General features: G+C 44.6%; 1 protein-coding gene across 4 annotated transcripts in view; it reads left to right on the top strand.

The window, feature by feature from the left end:
• The window catches only part of MUSK (muscle associated receptor tyrosine kinase), a 93,027-nt gene that overhangs the window by 42,782 nt on the left and 29,832 nt on the right, over positions 1-20,413 (top strand). Inside the window, exons 1-5 of one of the 4 annotated variants that reach the window (NM_204108.2) lie at positions 624-811; positions 4,240-4,366; positions 7,460-7,611; positions 8,411-8,538; positions 9,045-9,186. In NM_204108.2, coding sequence (NP_989439.2) covers positions 733-811; positions 4,240-4,366; positions 7,460-7,611; positions 8,411-8,538; positions 9,045-9,186 — 628 coding nt within the window. In that variant the 5' untranslated portion in view covers positions 624-732. Of the gene's footprint in view, positions 1-623; positions 812-843; positions 1,526-4,239; positions 4,367-7,459; positions 7,612-8,410; positions 8,539-9,044; positions 9,187-20,413 lie in introns of those variants that run through there. The other 3 variants (XM_046905172.1, XM_040655312.1, XM_040655313.2) reach the window with 3 other exon arrangements.

A 20,413-nucleotide genomic window follows, 5' to 3' on the forward strand; every position in this document is an offset into this window, starting at 1 on the left:
CAATGTGTGTATTTCATCTGTGCCGAAATCCCCTGGGCAGCTGCTGCTGATGAAGTGAAGCACTCCTTCTCTGCTGCTGTGAACATGCCTACTCATTTCTGTCTGTTTCAGGACAAGACTCTGCCTTCTTTGTGCTGCAGCAGTTTCCAAACACCGATGACAGCCTTGGCAGAGCTCTTTCAGTTCCTCCGTGCCAGCCTCCTGCTGCAGCAAAGATATCTGTTAAGAAAAGCAATGCCACCAGCAGGGAACAGGTGGTATATTGCAGTGAATCACGGAAGGTTGTAATAAGACAGAGGCAGAACATGCAAGAGGGAGGGGAGGGAAAAGTGAAAAAGAGCGGAACAAAGCTGAAGGAAAGCCCTGTGGAAAGCACTTTTTCTTCCACTGCTTTTGCACAGCACAGAGCGAAATGTTTTGCTGCTTTCCCAGCTCTGGGATCGGGTACGGCCCTGAGACGCACTCGCCCATTGTCCTCCCCACTGTTTGCTTAGAAGGAATTCAGGAGGGATTTGCTTTCTCTTGTTTCACAAGCCCCACGTTTCCACACTGCCCGAAGTGGATACGCACCAGCTGGCCACGTCCATCACTGCTGCTGGGACGTGGAATTCCTGATTATACTTAGAGCTGCAGAGCCTGCTCTGTCATTAGCAGGGCAGCTCGACACGCAGCAGTGGGGACCGAGGCCGTGCTGACCTGGCCCGGTGGTGCCAGGCGCTCTCTGGACCAGAGATGAGAGATCTGCTGGTGGTGCCCCTGGGGCACGTCCTCACCCTTGCTGCCCTCAGCCTGGCCGAGACGCTTCAGAAAGGTTTGCTGGAAGGGCTCTGCTCCAACTGGGGGCTTCGCGAAGGGGAAGGCGTCTCTAGCAACAGTGGGGAGGACAGCATGACTGGCGTTAGCAAGCGTGTGAAAATCTACTGCTTTTGGGCCCGTCTGTTGAGTAGTTGCTTGGTTGCTGCTGTGAGGGGTGGTGAGAATAGCTTGTGTCTAGGAGGAGGGATCGCAGTGAATCTGGTTGCAAGGGGAAGAGGAAGGCTTTGGGTTCAGCCTGGGTGGGATGGACGTGTCCTGTCACAGAGCTTGCTGCCGAGCACAGAGCCAGCACTGTTGCACCTGTGGGGATACACGGCTTAAAGACAACACTCAGATCTGCATAGCATGTGTATGTGGCTACAAATGTCCAACATGTCTATGTGAAGCAGAGAGTTACTGCCTTGACTTCCTCTCTTGCATACATGCATACATTCAGCCAATGCATGAACTGAAAAATTATCTGCTCATAAAAGTCCCTTAGGTGCCAACATAAACACTGGTGTTCAGGATTTACCATCCAGTAAACCTGTGGGCAAAGGGCTTTATTCCACAGTGATAATCAGGAGGCACTCAGGGCTATGCAGCTTCAGGGATAAAAAAAAAAAAAATAAAAAAAATGCAAGATAAGCCTCAAGGAGGAGTCCAGGAGTCTGCCAGCACTGCTGCTTTCACCCATTACAAATGGAGCTCAGGTTGGCCTCAAAATGGGGTAAGAATAACTGCTTTTTATGAAAATTTTTAAAGCCAAAATGTCAGCTTTTTATGACGGCAGGTTGGTGTAGGTTGGTGAGCCCCACTTTGTTTCAAAGTGATGATAGGATGGGATTGGGTGGACAAGAGAATCAGTGAGGAATGTGACTGCTTCCTAGCCTGGTAGCACAATGCAGTGAGGAGATATAGGCATCTGCTCTTAAAGCATAGTGGGTAGCTGCATTACCCACACCCAAATGGCCTGGTAGCTTCTGGTGGGTGGGTGCAGCATGGGGTTTGGCTTTCCCATGGGCCCCGTGACTGCCATTGGATCATTTTGCTATCTTGGGAAACTACAGCTGACATCCAGAAAAATGGCACCAGAGTGGCTTTGCAGATGTGCAGCTTAATTGATTTTCAGTGTTACCTAATCCCAAAGGGTTACGTAAAAATGTCAGAGAGCCCCAATGCACGCTCATGATGCCATTTCTTTGTACTGATAAATACGTATTGTAATGTTTTATTTTTCCACATTAAAATCTGCTAATAAAGGCATCATAAGTTTTGGCTGCTTTCCTGAGAAAGGTTGGAATGATGCTGATACCTTAGCTTTTTGGATGGCTTTTCTAAGGAGGCACCATCTCAACCATTTTGGGGGTCTCTCACCACACGTTGACAAAATGGCGGTGCGCTCCATTGCTTCCTGCATCCTGAAGATAGGCCACATGACTTCTAGGCTCATGTCCCCTTTTCTCTGACCTCAGTGAAAGGAGCACTGCCTTCATCCTCCCTGACGGCCCTGTATTTGGTTTTAGTATGGGAAATAAAAAGAGCAAATGAGAATTACACAGTGCTGTTGTCATTGCGGTCATTCTCTGAGGCTGTAGAGTTTAGGATGATAGGTGTAAAACATTCCCTCTCTGTTCTAACCAAAGGTGATGTATGGCCAGCTGGGACAACATTCTCCATGAGGAGGGGGTTGGATTCTGTTCCAAGCGTTGTGGGGGATGAGATGCCAGGGGGACAACATCGCTAAGAATAATTGTGTCATACATAAAATTAAGGAGAAACAGTGAAAGTGCTTATCTGTTGCTAATGAATTTATTCACTACATAAAGCTGACAGGCTCACTTGGCTGAAAGAGCAGAACACTCATTGTACATACAGCAAATCTATATTATTCATCTTGTTGCCATTTTTGTTGTGACAACGCAATTACAAAACTGGCTGCTTTGGATTTTTTTTACTGCAAACATTGCATTTCCAAGGATTAAAAAAGCATGATCCCAGAGATCAAGGCATGTGGACAACAGCAGTAAAAATGCACAGTATAAAATTGGATAATAAAACTCTATTTCAGTGAGTCTTAATTCCATCACAACCTCATAAACTCTGTCACGAAAAAGCAGCATCTCCTTTGAGGCAGACAGGATAACAATCAGTAGAAATTATTCTCCTAGGGCAGCTGCTAGTAGCAGGGAAATTGAGGCTTTCTGAAAATTTTCCACTTGGTTTCACTGAGATGTGATTCAGGGAAGCCATGTGGATGATTACTTCTACTTAGTACGACCTAGAGTGACCCAATAAATGGAAACCTGATAGATACACTTTGGTGATCTCAAGAACAAATCTGATGCAGATGTATTTTAATTAACATTTAATAATATTATATTTAGCACTACCTTCACTGTATTTTTAAGCTTTTCTTTCTACATAAATACAGCAATTACCAGCTATGCAATATGAAGTCATATAATCCAGAAATGATACTGAGGCAAGTTTGTGCTGATGACATTTATAAAGTGTCGGGGTATCTTTGTAAAATTGGTGGTGGAAGTCTATTCTTTCTTGCCTTACTTTCATTCCAGCTAAACTCTAATGGCATTTGAGTTTTTATCCTTATGTAAGTTAAAAAAGCATTAGGGTAAATGCTTCCTATCATTATCAGCCTCTTATGCTGCAGTACCTTTTAATTTCTTAGGAGGAGGTGAGAATTTGGTGGTTTTTTTTGGCATGTAGCTAAATCTCATCGTACTGAGGTGAGTTAGCAGATAAAGTATGAGAAGGATTTTCCTGTGAAAAAACAGTTTGCCAGATACTGCTGCAGGAAGCAAGGAACAGGAAGACTGTTGCATCTGCTGAACATTTACAGGGTAGTGTTTCAGGAACATGGCATGAAGCTAGTTCATCTCAGCACAGCTCTCAATGAAATGCAGCCCAGCAAATATTGGATGTATGTCCCACGCTGCTGTACAGTTAAAGTCATTCATGTGCCTTGGGATGCAAAGGCTGCAATGAATTCACAAAGCATATCCCTTCAAACACTTCTTCGAGACTTTCAGCAGGGTGAAGGAAAATGTTTCTAAAGATACGTTCAAATGATATGTGATCACAAGCCTGAGATAGAAGTGTCAGACACAGGTATTGCACTTTTAACCTGGTGCTACTTGGTTAGAGAAGGTGAGAAAAAGAGAGGATGTGTACCGGTCACACCACAAGTCTGGAAGAGCTTATGGGCCTTTAAGAGCCTCATTTTGGTAAAAATTAGTCTTGCATAACAGATCGATCTGTGTTGTACCCAGTAGAGAGAGCAAAGGGAAGAGTGTGTGAAGAACCTCAGTGACAGCAAATAGCCACACTGTGACTTGCAGAACTTGCAGGGGCACGACTTCCTTGGCCACCTCTTCCCAGCACGCAGTGGGAGGTTTTCATGCTTTCTCTCTCTTTGTGCAGCCCCCTTTATCAGCACTCCTTTGGAAACCGTGGATGCGCTGGTGGAGGATGTTGCCAAATTTGTGTGTGTGGTGGAGTCATACCCAGAACCGGAGATCACGTGGACACGCAACAGCATTCCCATCAGGTAGGGAGCCTCCTTGGCCGGCCTGGGGCCTCCTGCCACTACAGCCAGGGCTTTCTTTCACAACAAAGGTGTGACATCTGGAAGCATCAAATGGGTGTGCGGTGAGGAACAGGGAGCATGGGTGTAATTATATGTGAATCTGTGTTCCTTAAGGAGTGGTAGGAGCACTACAGGGGCAGCTTGGATATGTGGTTGGCCACAACAGAGATAGAAAACTGCTATCAAAACTCAGGGCAGGGAGACCAACCTCTTGCTGTGCTATGTGCTTTCTTAAGTAAATGTGGGAAGCCATTGTCTTGGTCATTTTCTTGTTTTCAGTCTGTGTTGGTAATGGCAGTGTGTGGCCTTGAGTTTTCTTTGAATCTCATTCTGTTATGTTAGAAGAATCTATCCTTTACAGCTTCACACATTGAGCTTGGAGACGGCTGGTTTCTGCCATGAGTAATGCAAGGAATTTGCTCTCCAGCTACAAATATGCAATTCTCACTCTGTGCCTCAGTTCACTCCTTGACAAAGGAGTATGATGTTGTATGTTTGAACATAACTTCACCAGTTAGAAACTTTGCGAGGAAGGAATCACAACAAGCCATTCTTGTTCACTTCTGCACCTGATGGTAGGTGAATTATTTGTGTTGCACTTTGTCATACATTAAAGATGAAGCATCATGGTGCCTCTGAAAATGCAACCCTGGGACCATGTTATGGAAGTGACTACCATTATTATGACCCCACTGCTGTAGACAGGCTCTAGCAAAGGAAACTATCCAGTCATCCAAATCTGAAATCACATCATAGCTACTGGATACCTTCGCATCCGTTTCTCTTTCTTGTTTGCTCTTAGCGACTGTTTCTGTAACGTTAAGCTACAGAATGCTCTCTATATAGCACAGTTGGGATCTGTTCTCTATTGGTGGTCTCCATGTTAGGCTGATAGTCTCCTTCAGCGTGGTTTCTGCTGCTGGGATTGGAGATCGAAGATGCCTGTGATCTGCTGGCTTGGAAGACTCCAGACAAGTCAGCACCAGGAAAAATTCTTACTGCTAGGAAATCAATTTTAGAATGAGAAAAAACAGATATCTACATTCAGGCATGCTTGCCTTCAGAAATCACCTGCAGAAGAACCTGATCAAAACCCTTCTCCTAACTCGCTTACTGCCCTTGATGTGGGGCGGAGGTCTGATTTTCCATGGATGTTATTTCCAGATGAGATCAACTTTCTCCTAAGTCCTTTCCCCTTCATGACACCATGCTTGAGAAATCTGGCAGAGGAAGTCATTCATGTGGGACCACGGAGATTACGTGATTTTTTGTCTATTTGGTCATAAGATCATAAGAAAAACAGGCCAGTTTCCCTCCCCAGTTTTCTCTCAGAAGATAAACACACCAATCTAAAAGCCATCCCGCTGTTTCTGAGACACAGTGCCTTTCCCACAGTGTTGACCAAAAATGAAAATTTTGATCCAAAAAGATCTATTTGTGAGGTTGAAGAGCTCAGCTGCTTTGTTAACACTTTCTCCTATCTGAAACTCCATTCCGAAGCAACAGCAGCAATAGCTACTGGTGTTCACAATTGGTGCTAATGGATACAAAAGGTGGGACCAGGGGCAGGAAAATAAGCGAGCTGAAAGTATCTCTGTTACTTTCCAAGAACATGGATTAAAGTTTTTGCACAGTAGAAATGGATCAGATCACGGGCTTCTTTTCTGAAGAAAAGTATATTTGTGTGTGTGTGTGTGTGTGTATCAGACTTCAAAGGGGCCAGCTAAAGCAGGCAATAAATATTGGTTATTTTGTTTACAAAATTTTCTTCTGTTGCCAAGGTCAAAGTACTGTGAACAGACAGCTTAGCTAACCTTCAAAACAAAGCAGTATGTAAACATGCAGCCTCAATGGGAAAAGTGCCAGAACGGAGGCTACTGTCAGCATTATTCTTCTGGAAGATCCTCTATGTGCTCCTTTTGGTGTCAAGAACACGTGCAAGTAGAGTGCTGCGTCCTGCACTGAGCTGAACTTGTGACACCACGAATGGCACAGTCAGACTGTGCAGTGGCTGCAGTACGTATTTCAGCAGCCCACTCAGGCTTCAGGCATTTGTGGCAGACTGGGAGACAGTCCTCCCGTCAGATCCATTTTGCTACCACTTGTCGGAGTGAATTGCATGGTAGTGTGAAAGTCAAACAGGGAGAAAATTATGAAATGTTATGCATATCATCATCCTTCGAGGTTTCACCATATTTTTCCAGCTTTGCAAGGAAAATCAGAGAGCAGCCCTCTTGTTTACAAGTTGTCTCTGCTCTATGGACTTCTCTGCAAAATCCCATACCTTTCTTGCTCTGACTTCATGGCTTTTCTGGATTTATCTCAGGTCTCCGGGTTAAATCCTGCTGTCATTAAACCATAGCTAACCTTACATCCTCCAGTCTTTGGATGTTTCTTTTTTCCCCAGTGTTTCTTTTCCAACCCCTTCTCCCTCCCTCCCCGTAAAAATAACACTTCCACAGTTTCAAATAAATAAGCGAACCACACCTGGATGCAGTCACAGAAATGCTTGGCTTTTGGTTGTATTTTTTTTTTTAACAGACAATAAAAATATTTCCAGTAAATTATACCTTTTGTGGGGAAAAAAAAAAAAAAAGCCTGAATAAAGTTTATTTAAAAAGCTTCAGCCAAAGGTATTTCTTATGTAGGCAGCCCTTCCCTTGCACTGGGTGATTATACCTCAAACAAGACCCAGCTCCATTAGGGCTACTGGTGCTCATGCCTGTCCTTGGATGGGCTGAATGGCAGATGCCAGCATCTGCTGGATGCAGCATTGCCACCATGCCAGTGGCCGTCAAGATCTGTGCAGTCTGGATGATCTATAGTTGTACTAGATGATCTCAGTGGTCTTTTCCAACCTTGTCAGTTCTGTGATTAATAGTTCTTTGGTTTAGTGAGGCCCAAACTTGAGGCTTTAAGGCCCATCTTGATGTTTTCAGTCCCTTTCCTTGTCTCCAGATGTTGAAAATAAGAAGTAAAACCAATTGACATTTACGGTGCAGTCTCTAGTCTATGCAGACACGGTCTCCTCACCACCTGTGCTGTGCCCCACAGGCTGTTTGACACCCGGTACAGCATACAGAGGAATGGGCAGCTCCTGACCATCCTGAGCGTGGAGGACAGTGACGACGGGGTGTACTGCTGCACGGCAGACAACGGGGTTGGTGCGGCCGCCCAGAGCTGCGGGGCTCTGCAAGTCAAAATGCGTAAGTGGGAAAGCAGAGGAGCTCTCAGCCCCACAGCTGCCCTCAGGTTGGAGCCAGCACGTGGTGATGCTTTTCTGCTGGCTCACTGATGCACCATGGAAGGAAACTTAGGTCCCCCAGAATGGTGAGCTGGAGATTCTTTTTCCTGCCAGCCAGCGCAGACTAAGTTATGTCTTGTCTTTGGGCAAAAGGAGTTCAAATTTGCCCCACATTACCTTTAAGGGAGTTAGAATAATTTACTTTTTTTTTTTTTACAACTTTTTAGAATTTTTCTTTAAGAATCCTTTATCGTTTTTACTGACATGGTCACAAATCTTTCAGTTAGGGCCATTAATTGTGGTTACATGCCCTTCTTGTTGAGCTAGACACAAGGCCGAATCAGTTAAAAACCAATTCACTCCAGACCTGAGCTTTCACAGAAGGCATTGTTAATGCAAAGAAAGAATGTCAAAACCTGGAATGCAAACATTCTCCAATATTGGAAATGCTCTTATCTGGATCTGGACTTCAGCCCAGGTTCTCCTTCAAGTGGCTGTCAAACTCCACTCCTGAAAACAAAGTTTTCAGTTACCCACGCAGGGTAGCTGTTTTTGTGTCCATGAACTGCAACTTTGATTGCTGCACTAAGGAAAGCTTTTACTTTCCAAGGCAGCTCATGCCCTACCAAGGATCTATCTTTCAGCTACAGCAATGCAAAGAAAAAGCAGCAGGGGATTTTGTTGGCACGACTCTGAACTTGTCCTGTTCTTTCATCTCTTACCTTCAGTTCAAGTGTAAATTTTTCCTTTTCAAATTTTAGGGCCCAAAATAACCCGACCACCTGTAAATGTGGAAATCATAGAAGGTCTAAAGGCCGTTCTTCCATGCACTACAATGGGAAATCCAAAACCTTCTGTTTCATGGATCAAAGGAGAAACAGTGGTAAAGGTGAATAGAGAATGAAATTTCACTATTGCTATTAGCTATTGCTTTTTGCTGAAGTTACTGTGATTAAATATTAACATCACTTACAGCATTTCCAAGTTCTTCTTTCTAGGAAGAAAGTATTTAGAAAACCCTTGTCTGATCTTATAAATGCTTACATTCGCAATAATTTCTGTCTGTTGAAGTTTTACATTTCATTTATTACTACTAAGCATGGCTAAATGCTACAAAATGCACTCATCAGTCTCTCATAAATAGAACCCAGGGAGCCACTTGGCTAACATTAAGGGCCCTTTTGAAGCTGTAATTTACTGATCTGCGGAAATGAAGATGGATGAGTGTGTTGTGACAGTGCAGAACAGGAAGATCTGAGCCCAGATTCTTCAGTTACAGGGCAGCAGAAATCAGTTCTATGCATGTAAGCCTAAACTTTGCAAGAGGACATTCCGTGCTGCTTATATGCAGGGTGTACACAAAACTCTCACCTTGGGCCCTCCTTCCTCTGACAGGAGAACGCACGCATTGCTGTTCTTGATTCAGGGAATTTGAGGATCCACAATGTTCAGAGAGAAGATGCGGGACAGTATCGATGTGTAGCCAAAAACAGCCTGGGCAGTGCCTATTCAAAACCTGCAACAGTGGTTGTGGAAGGTGAGTAGTCCTTGCGTCGGGGTCCAGCTCTACCCGCTGACCTTACGGGCCTACACAGCTAACTTGGGTTAACCTGAAGTACCAGATTGATGTTGACAAAAATACCCTAGGGTGGCCAAAGAGGCAGGGGAAGGGAAAGGAAAGAAAACAAGGGTAAGAAACAGGATTTCTGACCTCACTAATGCTCAGTGCTTGTTGATGGGGAAGGGGTCATTGTCCACAGCTGCTGTGGCTCTGGTGGGAAGTGGTCTGAGAAGGAACTGATTGTCCCTTCTGACTGACATGTTCCAAGAGGTCAGCTTGTTTCTTGTTTGGAACGTGCCCCCAGTGCACTGTGGACTGTGCTCTTTGACTTGTGGAGTTGGACAAGTAGGAAGCTTATGGCTTTGGAAACTCACTGTAAAGAGATTGGTTGGAGACAGCTGCAGCACATCATTTTGCAGCATTATGTGTACATCCTTCCCTTTTCCCTTTGATTTTCCATCTGAATTGGTTGATTCTTCAGCTAAACAGAGCTGTTCTCTTTGAGGACTTGCACATTTTCTGCCCACTAAACCCAACACCGATTTGATCTTTCAGTTTCTGGTCTTTATGTGTTCTGTGTCCTTCTTTTATTTACAGAAGGTGTTTGCTTTCTGGTATAAATCATACCCAGTTTCCCAGTGCTGAGAACAGTGGGCTGCAGGGGCACCCAAATGTAGGCAATGAAGCATTCAGTGTTCCTGCATCCTAAAAGAGCGTCTGGGTTAAGCAAGGTTTTCCAAAGCCAGAAGAGTGATGGATGACACAGCAGACGAGCTCACATTTGTTTTGTACTCAGAACTGAACAATCTGTACAGAAAAATGAAGAGAAGGGCATCTGTTTGTCCAATTTTCAAGACTGTTGAGGTTACATTTAGTCTATCAGAGGTTACTCAGGGTACAATCCTGTTTCTAAAAGGACCATTGGCTGTCTTCTGGGAGGAGGTCAGATGTATTAGATTCAGCTACAAATTACTGTAGGGTTGCTGTTTCCTTAAAAAATGCAATCATTTTTGCTCTTCCTTTTTTTTTTTTTTTTTTTTTTTAATAATATTTACATGTGCAGACTTAAGGATGTTAGAAATTCCTTAAATAGCTTTAAAACAGGAAGGCAGCTATTTCTAATCTAGATGCAGAGCTGTGCAGCTCCTGATGAGGCAAGGCGAATATCTGGCCATGCGGAGTCTGGTTTGGGTTCTGCTTTGTCCCTGCTGCTGATGAAGCAGCCCAAGGCTCACCAAGAATTGACTGAGGCAGACGCTCAGTGCAGTGCTTGCAGACTGCCCTGGTCCATGCAAACAGCCTCAGACACTGAGGTTTTATTTCTCAGAGCTACATTTGGGAACATAAAAATGGGCTGGAACTGCACCAACATCTGGGCCATTACGGCTGATACCTTCTTTTGTCCCTGTCTCCAGAATTATACAGCTGAATGTTAATTCAGGGAATAGCAGATTTATCTACAAATACACTGGTTGCAAGGCAGAGTCTGCGTATGCTCCTTTTAAAAGCAGAAAGATTAGCTCTTAATTAATCAATGGGAGCTCAGTGCTCCTGCACAGCCTATCCCTTCATGTTCCCTTAATGTGTTGTGTGAACAAAGTGATGCTGTTCTCCAGGCTCGCCTTGGTTTTTCTGGTAGGGCACCCGTATAATACACCTTGTTTCAGGCTGCCACCCCAACTAGCCTGATGAATGTTTGTTTTACTTTTTTGGCTCCCAAAATCCAAGGGTAATAATCCCGACTGCAGCTTGCTGTGTACACAGATCCCTTCCCCTCCCAGTATTTCAGATCAGCTCTCATGAATATTTAACATACAGATGTGTGCATGTACCTGTATATGCATGCATGTTTGTCCTTCTCCTATAGCCTAGCTCGCTCAAGTTATTGTTATTTTTAGTGTTCCTACCCCCTCAGTGCTAACAAATTAAGATAGATCCAAGTCAATAATAATCTAAAGCTAGAAAACTGCACTTTAGACTGCCCTCTCTGAGCATTCATTGGAGCTCTGTGTTCAGAAAATTCATGCTAACATGCTGTTTGCTGCTTCTCTGCAATAACACAACAATATTTTTCCTTAAAACTTGGTGCTACCACTTGCTGGAGTTACCACCAAGCATAGTGTGGCTTAATAAAATAAAATGACTAGGCATGGCCATGAATATTTAATCCTGAAGCAGATGTCCATTCAAAGGGCAGTGCAAATATTTATGCCTAGCTAAATTGAGATCAGGCGGCTCCTGATTTCTGAATGAGGTTTCTAATTTGCTGTTGCATTTTAATGGCTTTGATGCAAGTCCTGCTATTAGTTCAAAGCATGGAGGCATCCAGCTTTTGCAGGACTGCAAGCAGATGTGCTCCTTTACACAGGTAGTTCAAAAAAAAAAGGCTGCTATTTTCTTTTGCTCCGAAGTTCATCTTATGAACTTCTGAACTCTAATCAGTTAATTAGCCTTGACACCCAGAACTGTGACAGGATTTTAATCAAAAGGCTTGAAAAAGCCTATCCATCCTTTGCTCCACGTTCAAGGCAAAGCCATGTGCATTTGTATAAGTGATGGTGGATGGTTGGATATTATGTAAAATTTCTTCTACAATAGAGTATTTGGGCACTGGAACAGGCTGCCCACGGAGGTGCTGGAGTCACTGTCTCTCAAGGTGTCCAGGAGATGTGTGGATGTAGTACTAAAGGATATGGTTAGTGGGTGTGGTGTAGATGGGTTGGGGTTGGACTTGATGATCTTAGTGGTCTTTTCCAATCTTAATGATTCTATGAGTCCATGAAATATTTTCTCCTCTTAAAAAAGCATAATCCATTAGGGACGCGATCACCATGGAGCTGGCTGCTGACAGCAGGGAGCAGGCAGGGGAGGGAGAACAGGGGAAGCCTTCTGTACACTGCTCTGCAAAGATGAAGAAGTGAACAGTGGCCCCTTTGCCAAACCTGTTAAAGTTAGCACGTGAAGATGGCTTCCATTACTCACATACATTCAGTGGGGGCTACAGGAAGGTACTGAGATTGAGACTCAGACAGATGAACAATATTATCATCTTGCCTGCTTGCCGAGAAATGTGGTTTAACTTTCCCGGTGATAGCATTTCTGAACAACAGTTTTGTATTCATTTTCTATCTTAATGATTTTGCTAACTAGCAGTTTAATCACTACATCGTCAGTTTTGAGTATTCTGCTAGAAGAGAAGAGTGTGAAGAACACTGTGAAGTAGTGGCTTGCGAAGGCATTCGTGAACATCTATACAAATTGCCTGTTGATTGTTATACCAATGCACAGAGTGAATCTGTGGCTCAAAGACTCCTGGGTGAATGCAAGATTCAGGGCTCTGGGAGAAGTTTTTACTTGCTTATGTGATTTGTAGTTCCCACATATATTCGAAGGGCAAACCTTATTGACAAGATGTTGGCTAAGGAGTCGCATCTGGTTTTACCTGAAGATCACTGCTTTGGAAATAAATAGGAGAAGGGCTATTGTCTTCAGTAACACTGAGAAGTACCCTGAAGTGCAGATATTCCCAGCAGTGTCAATGGAAGCTGCAGGCCAGGTAAGAGCTCTTGGGCTGTGCCAAGAATGTATTTCTTGGCCCCCATCTGCACATTCGAAATCTGTGGGGTTTGCATGCTCAGCAACGTTAGTGAGATGCCCAAGGTTTTTCCCTTCATGCAGCACACAGCTCTTTGTGTAACACAAACTGCAGAACAAGAGGAATATTCAGTTTTCATTGTTATTTGCTGTAGCATTGACCGAAAAAGGTGATAAACAAGGTGTAATTTAAATCAAGGTGTAAATTAAAAGGGAAGAATACCTGGCTGGCTGGCTGTGTATTGAGTTAGATGCACCTGCGTCTTGTGTTTTACGTGAAGCTGAACTTGATCTCCAGCCTGTGGCACCAGAGAGTTGTGGAATTCAGGAGTTTTGGAGCATATTGTGTGATAAGCCTTGGTTTTGAAGTAATCACTGTACAAGGGCAAGTCTGGGAATCAACAATCATAAATCTGCCGGGAAAGAAAGAAACAAAAGAAACAAACAAAAGAATTAGTTAGGACAAGTGCTGGAGGATCCAGTGCTCTCATCAAGACACTGACTGGATCCTCCAGGGATTTCATAACACTTAGACCAAATCTTCCTTACAGTTTCCTGTTGGCTAAACACAGGCATTGATTGCGAGCTGCTGATCCTTTATCCAGACTGTTTCATTCATGCCTCTGTTGAAATGCTCTTGCTTGGCTTCCTTCTCTGCCACTCTATGTGGACAGAACAGAAATGAAACAAATCATAACAAGAGTAGAGACAATGCTCCTCATGCTACTCTGACTGAGATGTTTGTTTTTGCGTTCCAGTACTCGTAGATAGAAGTCTTTTCCTGCCCACAGTTTATTGCTTATTACTAGCTACTAAAATAATACTCTGCCACAGGCCACAAAAATGTTCCCCTATAAGCCACTGGTGAGAACTGCCTCAGCCTTAAAAATAGGAAAGTACTCTTTGGAGAATAGTCTGTTCAAAGAAGAGGATCTACCAGTGTGTGAGTAGATTCAATCTAGATTTTTAACATTTTTAGATTGTCCTGTACAATTGGAGACTGTGTGGGGCTGGAGGACAGCAGAAAACAGTGCCTTAGCTGTTTGGTTAACTGCTAATGACAGTAAGCGTTACCTGTTTTATGAACCTCTTCTGATGATCATTATGGTCCTTTTCAACCCAGGCCATTCTATGATTCTACGATTCTGGAGTCTTTGGACAAGTTTGCATCACAGATAAATCAGAAGATAAGAAAGTCACACCATAATTCTGGTCACAAGAAAGAAAGTATGCATTTTAGTGTGCCTGTCAATTTAGATGGACCACGTTCCAGAGACAGGTCTGATTTCAAATGAAACCTGACTCCAAATGTACCATCCAGTAAGTTCTCTACAGTTTTGTGTTGTCACTTCTTTGCATAGATGAGGTAGGAAAGGGAGGTACGAAGGGATCGCACTGACAGCCAGTCAGCGCTGTTACCATGACTCTTGTGGCCATGCCCACATGTTGGCTATTGCCATGAAATCTGATTTTTTGTCTGTGCCATCTCCCAAGGTAGAACGTTTTGAATGAGATGGAAATGGATCCATTGCCAGGAAGCAGACTGACAGCACAAGCCTGCTTTTTTGCACTTAAGCACCAGCGTGTTTCCTTGGGGAAGCTTAGATGCCAACAGTGAACAGTATTTGGCCACTGCTGGCAGTGGTGCAGCCGCACGAGCCTGCAGGCAGTGTCCTGTGGCAGTAAGCAGAGTATAGTGAAGGTCGCTGTGAAAAATTGCATAGGGTTTGGGGGCAGAGAGCACTGCAGGGAAAGAAAACCCAGCTGAGCTTGCCTGTAATTACACCAGTGTAATTGACTGTTCTCAGCAGGGTGGCAATGGGCAGAACTGAAATCCCAGAATATCTCATTAAATCTCCTCCTGCCTACTGAAGTAACCATCGTCATCCTGAGGCTCTCAGATGGTGCAGATACGTGTATAGCCCTAATTACAGGCCAATGGGGCAGGCCACAGGAGAAAAAAAACCAGTCCCAGACCTCCTGGGAAGCAATGCACAGGCATTCAGTGTGTCCTGCAGTGGTGTGGTATGGACACAAGCTGCCTCCCAGTTCTTCCCTGTACCTCTGGCTGATGACTTCCTGTGCTGATGAGATGCAAGACAGGGCTCCTAGAAGCACAAGGCTCCTAGAAGCAGTTCTTTAATGGACTTTTGAGCTTGCTTCTTCTTTCTGAAAAAAAAAAAACCCAACAACAACAACAAAAAACCCACCAAAAACTCTCTCCTCTAACAAGGAGTTTGGAAAGGCACACAAAACATACATGAATTTCTCAAGTAATCGCAAGAATTGTCATTCCCTCTAGACTATGTTGGGTATCTGGGACGCATGTGCTTCCCGTGCAACAATGAAGAGAGTTAAGGACAGAGAATATCTGTAGCTGTGAGGCTAAGGGGGCCAGAGCAAGACAAGACGGCTGTCCCGAGTGACTGCCTTTTCAAAATGAGAAACTGATACACAGCTTAACAGATGGAAAGTTAGGTTTTCCAAGCAACATGGAAATATTATACAATCTCCTTAAACGTGCACTTTTGGTAAGGTACCTTTGGGCCAATTTCCTTTTTTTTTTCTCAAGGCTGTTGCCCCTCATCTCCCAGTGACCTCTCCCACCTTTCTTATTCATGGAGCCTCGTGGGAGATGAATAATCTACTCTTTTTCTTTTTTTTTCTTTTTCTTTTTTTTTTTTTTTTGCCACTGTAACTGCTTTTCCAAATGGTACAGTGCTAGATCTTGTTCCAGTACTAGCACCAGTTCTGTCGTCACACAGTATTTCTAGGGTGCCTACACAATGAAAGTGCCTGCTGTTGTGCTGCTGTACAAGACCAGTCCTTGCACACCTCCAAAACTGAAAAGGACATCTCAAATTGGAAGCTGCGAAAATAAGGTCATGAGATTAACCTGCATTATGATGGGCTGGCAGTTTTCAGAACTGAAAACCAAGCAATCAGAAGAAGGAGTGACCATGAGTATCGCAGATATGGTGAGCAGGAAATGCCATTTGCAGTTACCCCTGTGCAAGAAGAACCACTTGCCACTGCAGGCAGCACTTTGAAACAGACAAAAGGAAGTACTGCACATCTATAAGGCTAGCACTGACATGAAAAGTATTTCCTTATTCATTTCCTTGGGAAGTAATTTGAACGTGTTATCCTCACTTGTCCTTGAATCTGGTGTTTGCTCTGTATATAGAAATGAACAGTCGTGCAGAACAGGTTTTATATAGTTACACAGGATATAAGCTATCTATTTACATTTTACTCCTGATTATTATAGCTTTGCATATTTGCAAGATCTGCTTTAGGATTCCAGAGCCATCTACAAGCCATGCAAAACCTTTCATAGATGAGAAGTTCCTGCACCGACCTGTGCATTTAGCTTCCAGGGGGGCCTTCTGCTGAAGCAAATTGTCCCACTACCCATAAATCTTGGAGCTCATCCTAGAATAAGATTACCTTGGAAAGCTGTTGCCCAGTTAAGAAAAACTTGCTTTGATATTAGACACCAGAGCTAAGAATCTGAAGACATATGCTTCAGGATGGAGATGATGTGATTTCCTCCACCTCCCTTCCATGCAGACCTTGGATTGTCCTGGCTGTCATCTCACAGGGTTGTTGTACAGCTTCGGGCCCCAGGTTGTAAATATATACTGCTGTGCTGTGCATTTCTGGACAGAAGGTCCTAGACCTAACTAAAGCCCCAAACCTCCCATATCTTGTATCAGGAGGCAGAAGGGCTTTGGAGATTGTGAGATTTGTAGAAGGTGCTGAGAATTCAAATCTGGTTCTCCTTCAGATTAGCATGATAATCAGCAGAGGTGCAGTGGTACCAAGGGGACAGGATGATGAAGCAACACTTGCCTGTGGCTCTCTGCAAACTCCTTGTCTGGGGTCAGTGCTTAGTAGTCCTGTTCCTTTACAAATAATACAGAGCCTGTGTACATTCTCTACAACATTTGATTTTTTTTTCCCCTTTGGATAATCTATATGTGCATTGTTCTCTGGCAATAAGCATGTTTGGATGAGGGTTAAATAGAAACAGGAAAGAATTTGATAGAGATATAAGTGGAAGCGTCTCATACCAACTTTGCCTGTGGTGATTTGCTCCTCTTTGTGATTATTTGGTAGGCTTGCCAAAAGTTAAATTTTGCAGTTTTGATGAGAGTTACTCAAAGATCAAAGTAAAACTGACCTCACAGTTATCTCAAGGTTTAATCATTGCCCAATAAACTTCAGGAGGGTCTGGAAGGGTGCGGGCAGCAGCCAAGGTACATCACGAGCTGATCCTGTACGGAGGTATGCATTAAGCTGTGTGCAAAGCCTGCCTCTGGATCTGCTGGTGGTGCTTGCTAAAGAACCTGTTCTCTGAGCTCTGATCCAGCCCCCCCATGCCAGCTGCTGTGCCTGTGCCCGTCTTGCTCAGCCTGGGGTTCAGTGTGCTGCTAGCTCTGCACAGATACTCGTCATTGAGCCAGATGTGTGGTGGGTTTTGAGGGCTGGTATTCAGAAATTATTGGGATTTTACAGGGATTAATTTGAAATGTCAGAAAATACAAGTGCTTCAGCTTTCTATGTATTTATGAATGTATTTTCAGACCTCCCCTCATGTCTCACTGCTGGGAAGGAAACCATAGCCCCTCTGCTTAGTTATTCTCCTTGGCTGCCTGGTTTGGTTTTGTCAGGATGAGTGAATGGATGTGAAAGAAATAAATCTGGATGGGGATTTGCATGGCTGGACTTCTTACTGGCAAAGGCTGCAAACACACTGGCAGAAGTTTATGGTCCTTCAGAGCATATAGGTGGCAAGCATAAATGATTTCATGCAGATTTGCAAGTGAAGTCCCAGCCTGGAGAACAGCTCTGTTGAGAAGGAGCCATATAAATCTGTCATGCTTCAGGTACCAAAGAGCTACCAAAACACTGTGAAACATGAATTAAGAAATGCTTACAGGCTAGTTACCGACTGCTTATACATGACTAGTGCAAAGGGCAAGGGCTTTGCCAAGGTGTTTGTATTGGGGGGGTTCCTGAGGCAATGTGTACTGTGCCAGTTCTTCCAGCAGTGCAGAGCACCACTTCCCAACACACAGTGGTTACCTTCACCCACTGCACTGTGCAGGTTAGCTGGCAAAAACTTACAGCATGTAGTTGTCATATTGATCCAGAAGGCTACTTTCCGTGATAAAAGCAGAACTGTCAGAGAAGCAGGGAAGGCTGGGATACCAGCATGGAGATACTGCAGCAAGGAGAAGCAGGTCTTGCTCATGTATTCAGCCAGGCTGAGACAGGGAGGGAGCCAGAACCTACTGGGTGCTGCTTTGTGGTTTCTGACAGAGCTGAGTTCTCTGCAGCCCTGTCTCAGTTTGGACTATCAGGCACACTTTACAGCATATCAGCACTAGCAGCAAGCTCCTGAAGAGTGAACTTGTGTCCACATTCACCAGCTGGCTGAATTCACATGCACTGGCAAGCACTGGCTGTCTTCTCTTAGAAGCCAAGGCTCAACAAACACCAGTGGAGGTGTAAAGAGAGCCCCACCACAGACCCATGCTTGACAAAGCCTAATGCACCAGAGCCAGCGATAGGACTTGCAGAACTCACCCACTACGGGTGTCCTGACACGATGGGGCTGAGGCTGATGGTTTCTGTGGGCTGTGGGGCTCTGAGCATGGGTTGGCCCTTCCCTGAATGCCACAGCCAACCAGAGCTGCAGCTGGGTGCCAGCAGTCCAATCCAGCCAGCTTTCATGGAAAAACAGGCCAGAGCAGGACAGCAAGATCAGGCCAAAATCTCCTGGAAATGACAGACAGCTCAGCCAACGGCAGAGGGAGGGTGAAGTCACCTGGAAAGAGTTAGCTGCTCAAACCAGGGGGACACTGCTTTAATCTTTTTATAGCACAAAAAATTTTGTGACTGGGTTAAAGCCCTACTGTTTGGACTGGATGATGTTACCTAATTCTCAGAAATGAGAGCAGCTGGCCGTGGTACAGATGCCTCCTAGCAAGCCCCACGGCTTGCAGCACATCATTTAGCAGGACTGTAAAAGAAAGGACATTTATTAGGGGGCTTGGGAGTGAAACTGAGCATGCTGGCTGGACTTGAAGCTGGCAAGGTTTCATTTCCAGCTCCTCTGAGTGAGGCACTCTGTTTGGTTTTCTGCTGAAATATTAAAGTCAATAAACAGAGCCCTCTTCTCCCACCCTGCTCACCCCTCCAAGGACACTGTGTGGATGCTGATAGCTTGTGATGATACTGCCAAACGAGGGAAGGTCCCGGTAAAACCCATGTTTGGGAGGATCTGGACAAGGAGAACTTGTAGCGGAGGTGTCAGAAATCATCTGACTGCTGGGGATTTTCACTCTGAGGTAAAATGAGAACAAAACTATGTCCTAAGCCCGGCAAATAATGTGAATACTACAAACATTTATTGCTATTTCTTGTTCCTTTCTATTCCTGCCTTTCATCTCCCTATGCCTCCTGGTTGCTTAGCTTGGCACCATTAGGGTCTTTGATTCTTTCTCCACTTTACTTCTTCCATTTAATCGTGTAAGTCAAAAAAAAAAAAAAAAAGTCATATTTTTGGGGGCTGGGTTTATTCCTTTAGCTCTGGGATAGATTTCATCACTAATGCCAATGCCAGCATGGACTCCAAGCTTGCCCTGGTGGCCTTGCTCCTTCTTGCGCTGGTGGAGGGTGACCCCAGATACTACCACGCAGTCTGTCCTGGTGAGCAGCCAACACCAGAAATACAGGAATACATATCTGTCACTTTGTTTTCTCCCCCCATACTTGGTAGTTTAGGCTAGAATAGCCTGACAAGTTGCCTTTCCTGTGCTTAAGCCAACAGAGCCATAGCTACTGTGGCAAGTATTGTGCTCAGTGCAGGCTGGGGAACCAGAGGAGCTGATTTCAGATTTTTGTCCTTCCCAGAGGCACTTGGGGCACTTGATCTTGCTCCCTACGCATGAATAGAGCTTTGCTCCCAAACCATGAACATGCTGTGACCGTTGAAGGGTGTTTTTGATTTTTTCTCCCATCTGACGGTTCCATGCAGATTTTGAGAGAGCAGTGGTTAGAGGGGATGGCACAAGTGCCTGTGTCTGACAATGGCAAATGTAATGCTGTTAATTTGCTGCTCTGGAATCAACAAGACTGGATCAGAGTAGCAAGGTTGTTGTGTGGGCAGGATCCCTGTGGCACGCTGCACAAGTAATGGCAGCTTGAGAAAAGCCTGAAGGGCTGTGTTCTGGCTTTGGCATTTGAAGTGCTGGCTTCAGCAGGAGCCATGTGCATGTAGTTGCTGCCAGAGGATCAGCCCAAAAGTTTAGTATTTCTCCAAAAGACGTATGAAAGTAATCATGGGCTTGGCTTATGGGGTTCAGGGTGGAATTCACAACCATCTGATGCTAATGACAAAACCTTGGGCAAAGGTTTAATTTCACTTCTTATTCTTCAGAGAAGTCCCTGGCCAGGCACCGTGGCTCTGCTCACCAACCCTGGGGCTGTGTCCCACACCAGTCCCTGTGAGCAACATCCATGGGGCACTGCTCAGGGAGCGTGGAGGAGCCAGGAGTTCAACATGTGTCCTCCTGCCCCACCACTCAACCAATGCTGA

The sequence above is a fragment of the Gallus gallus genome, chromosome Z (assembly GCF_016699485.2).
Source record: "Gallus gallus isolate bGalGal1 chromosome Z, bGalGal1.mat.broiler.GRCg7b, whole genome shotgun sequence".
NCBI lineage: Eukaryota > Metazoa > Chordata > Aves > Galliformes > Phasianidae > Gallus > Gallus gallus.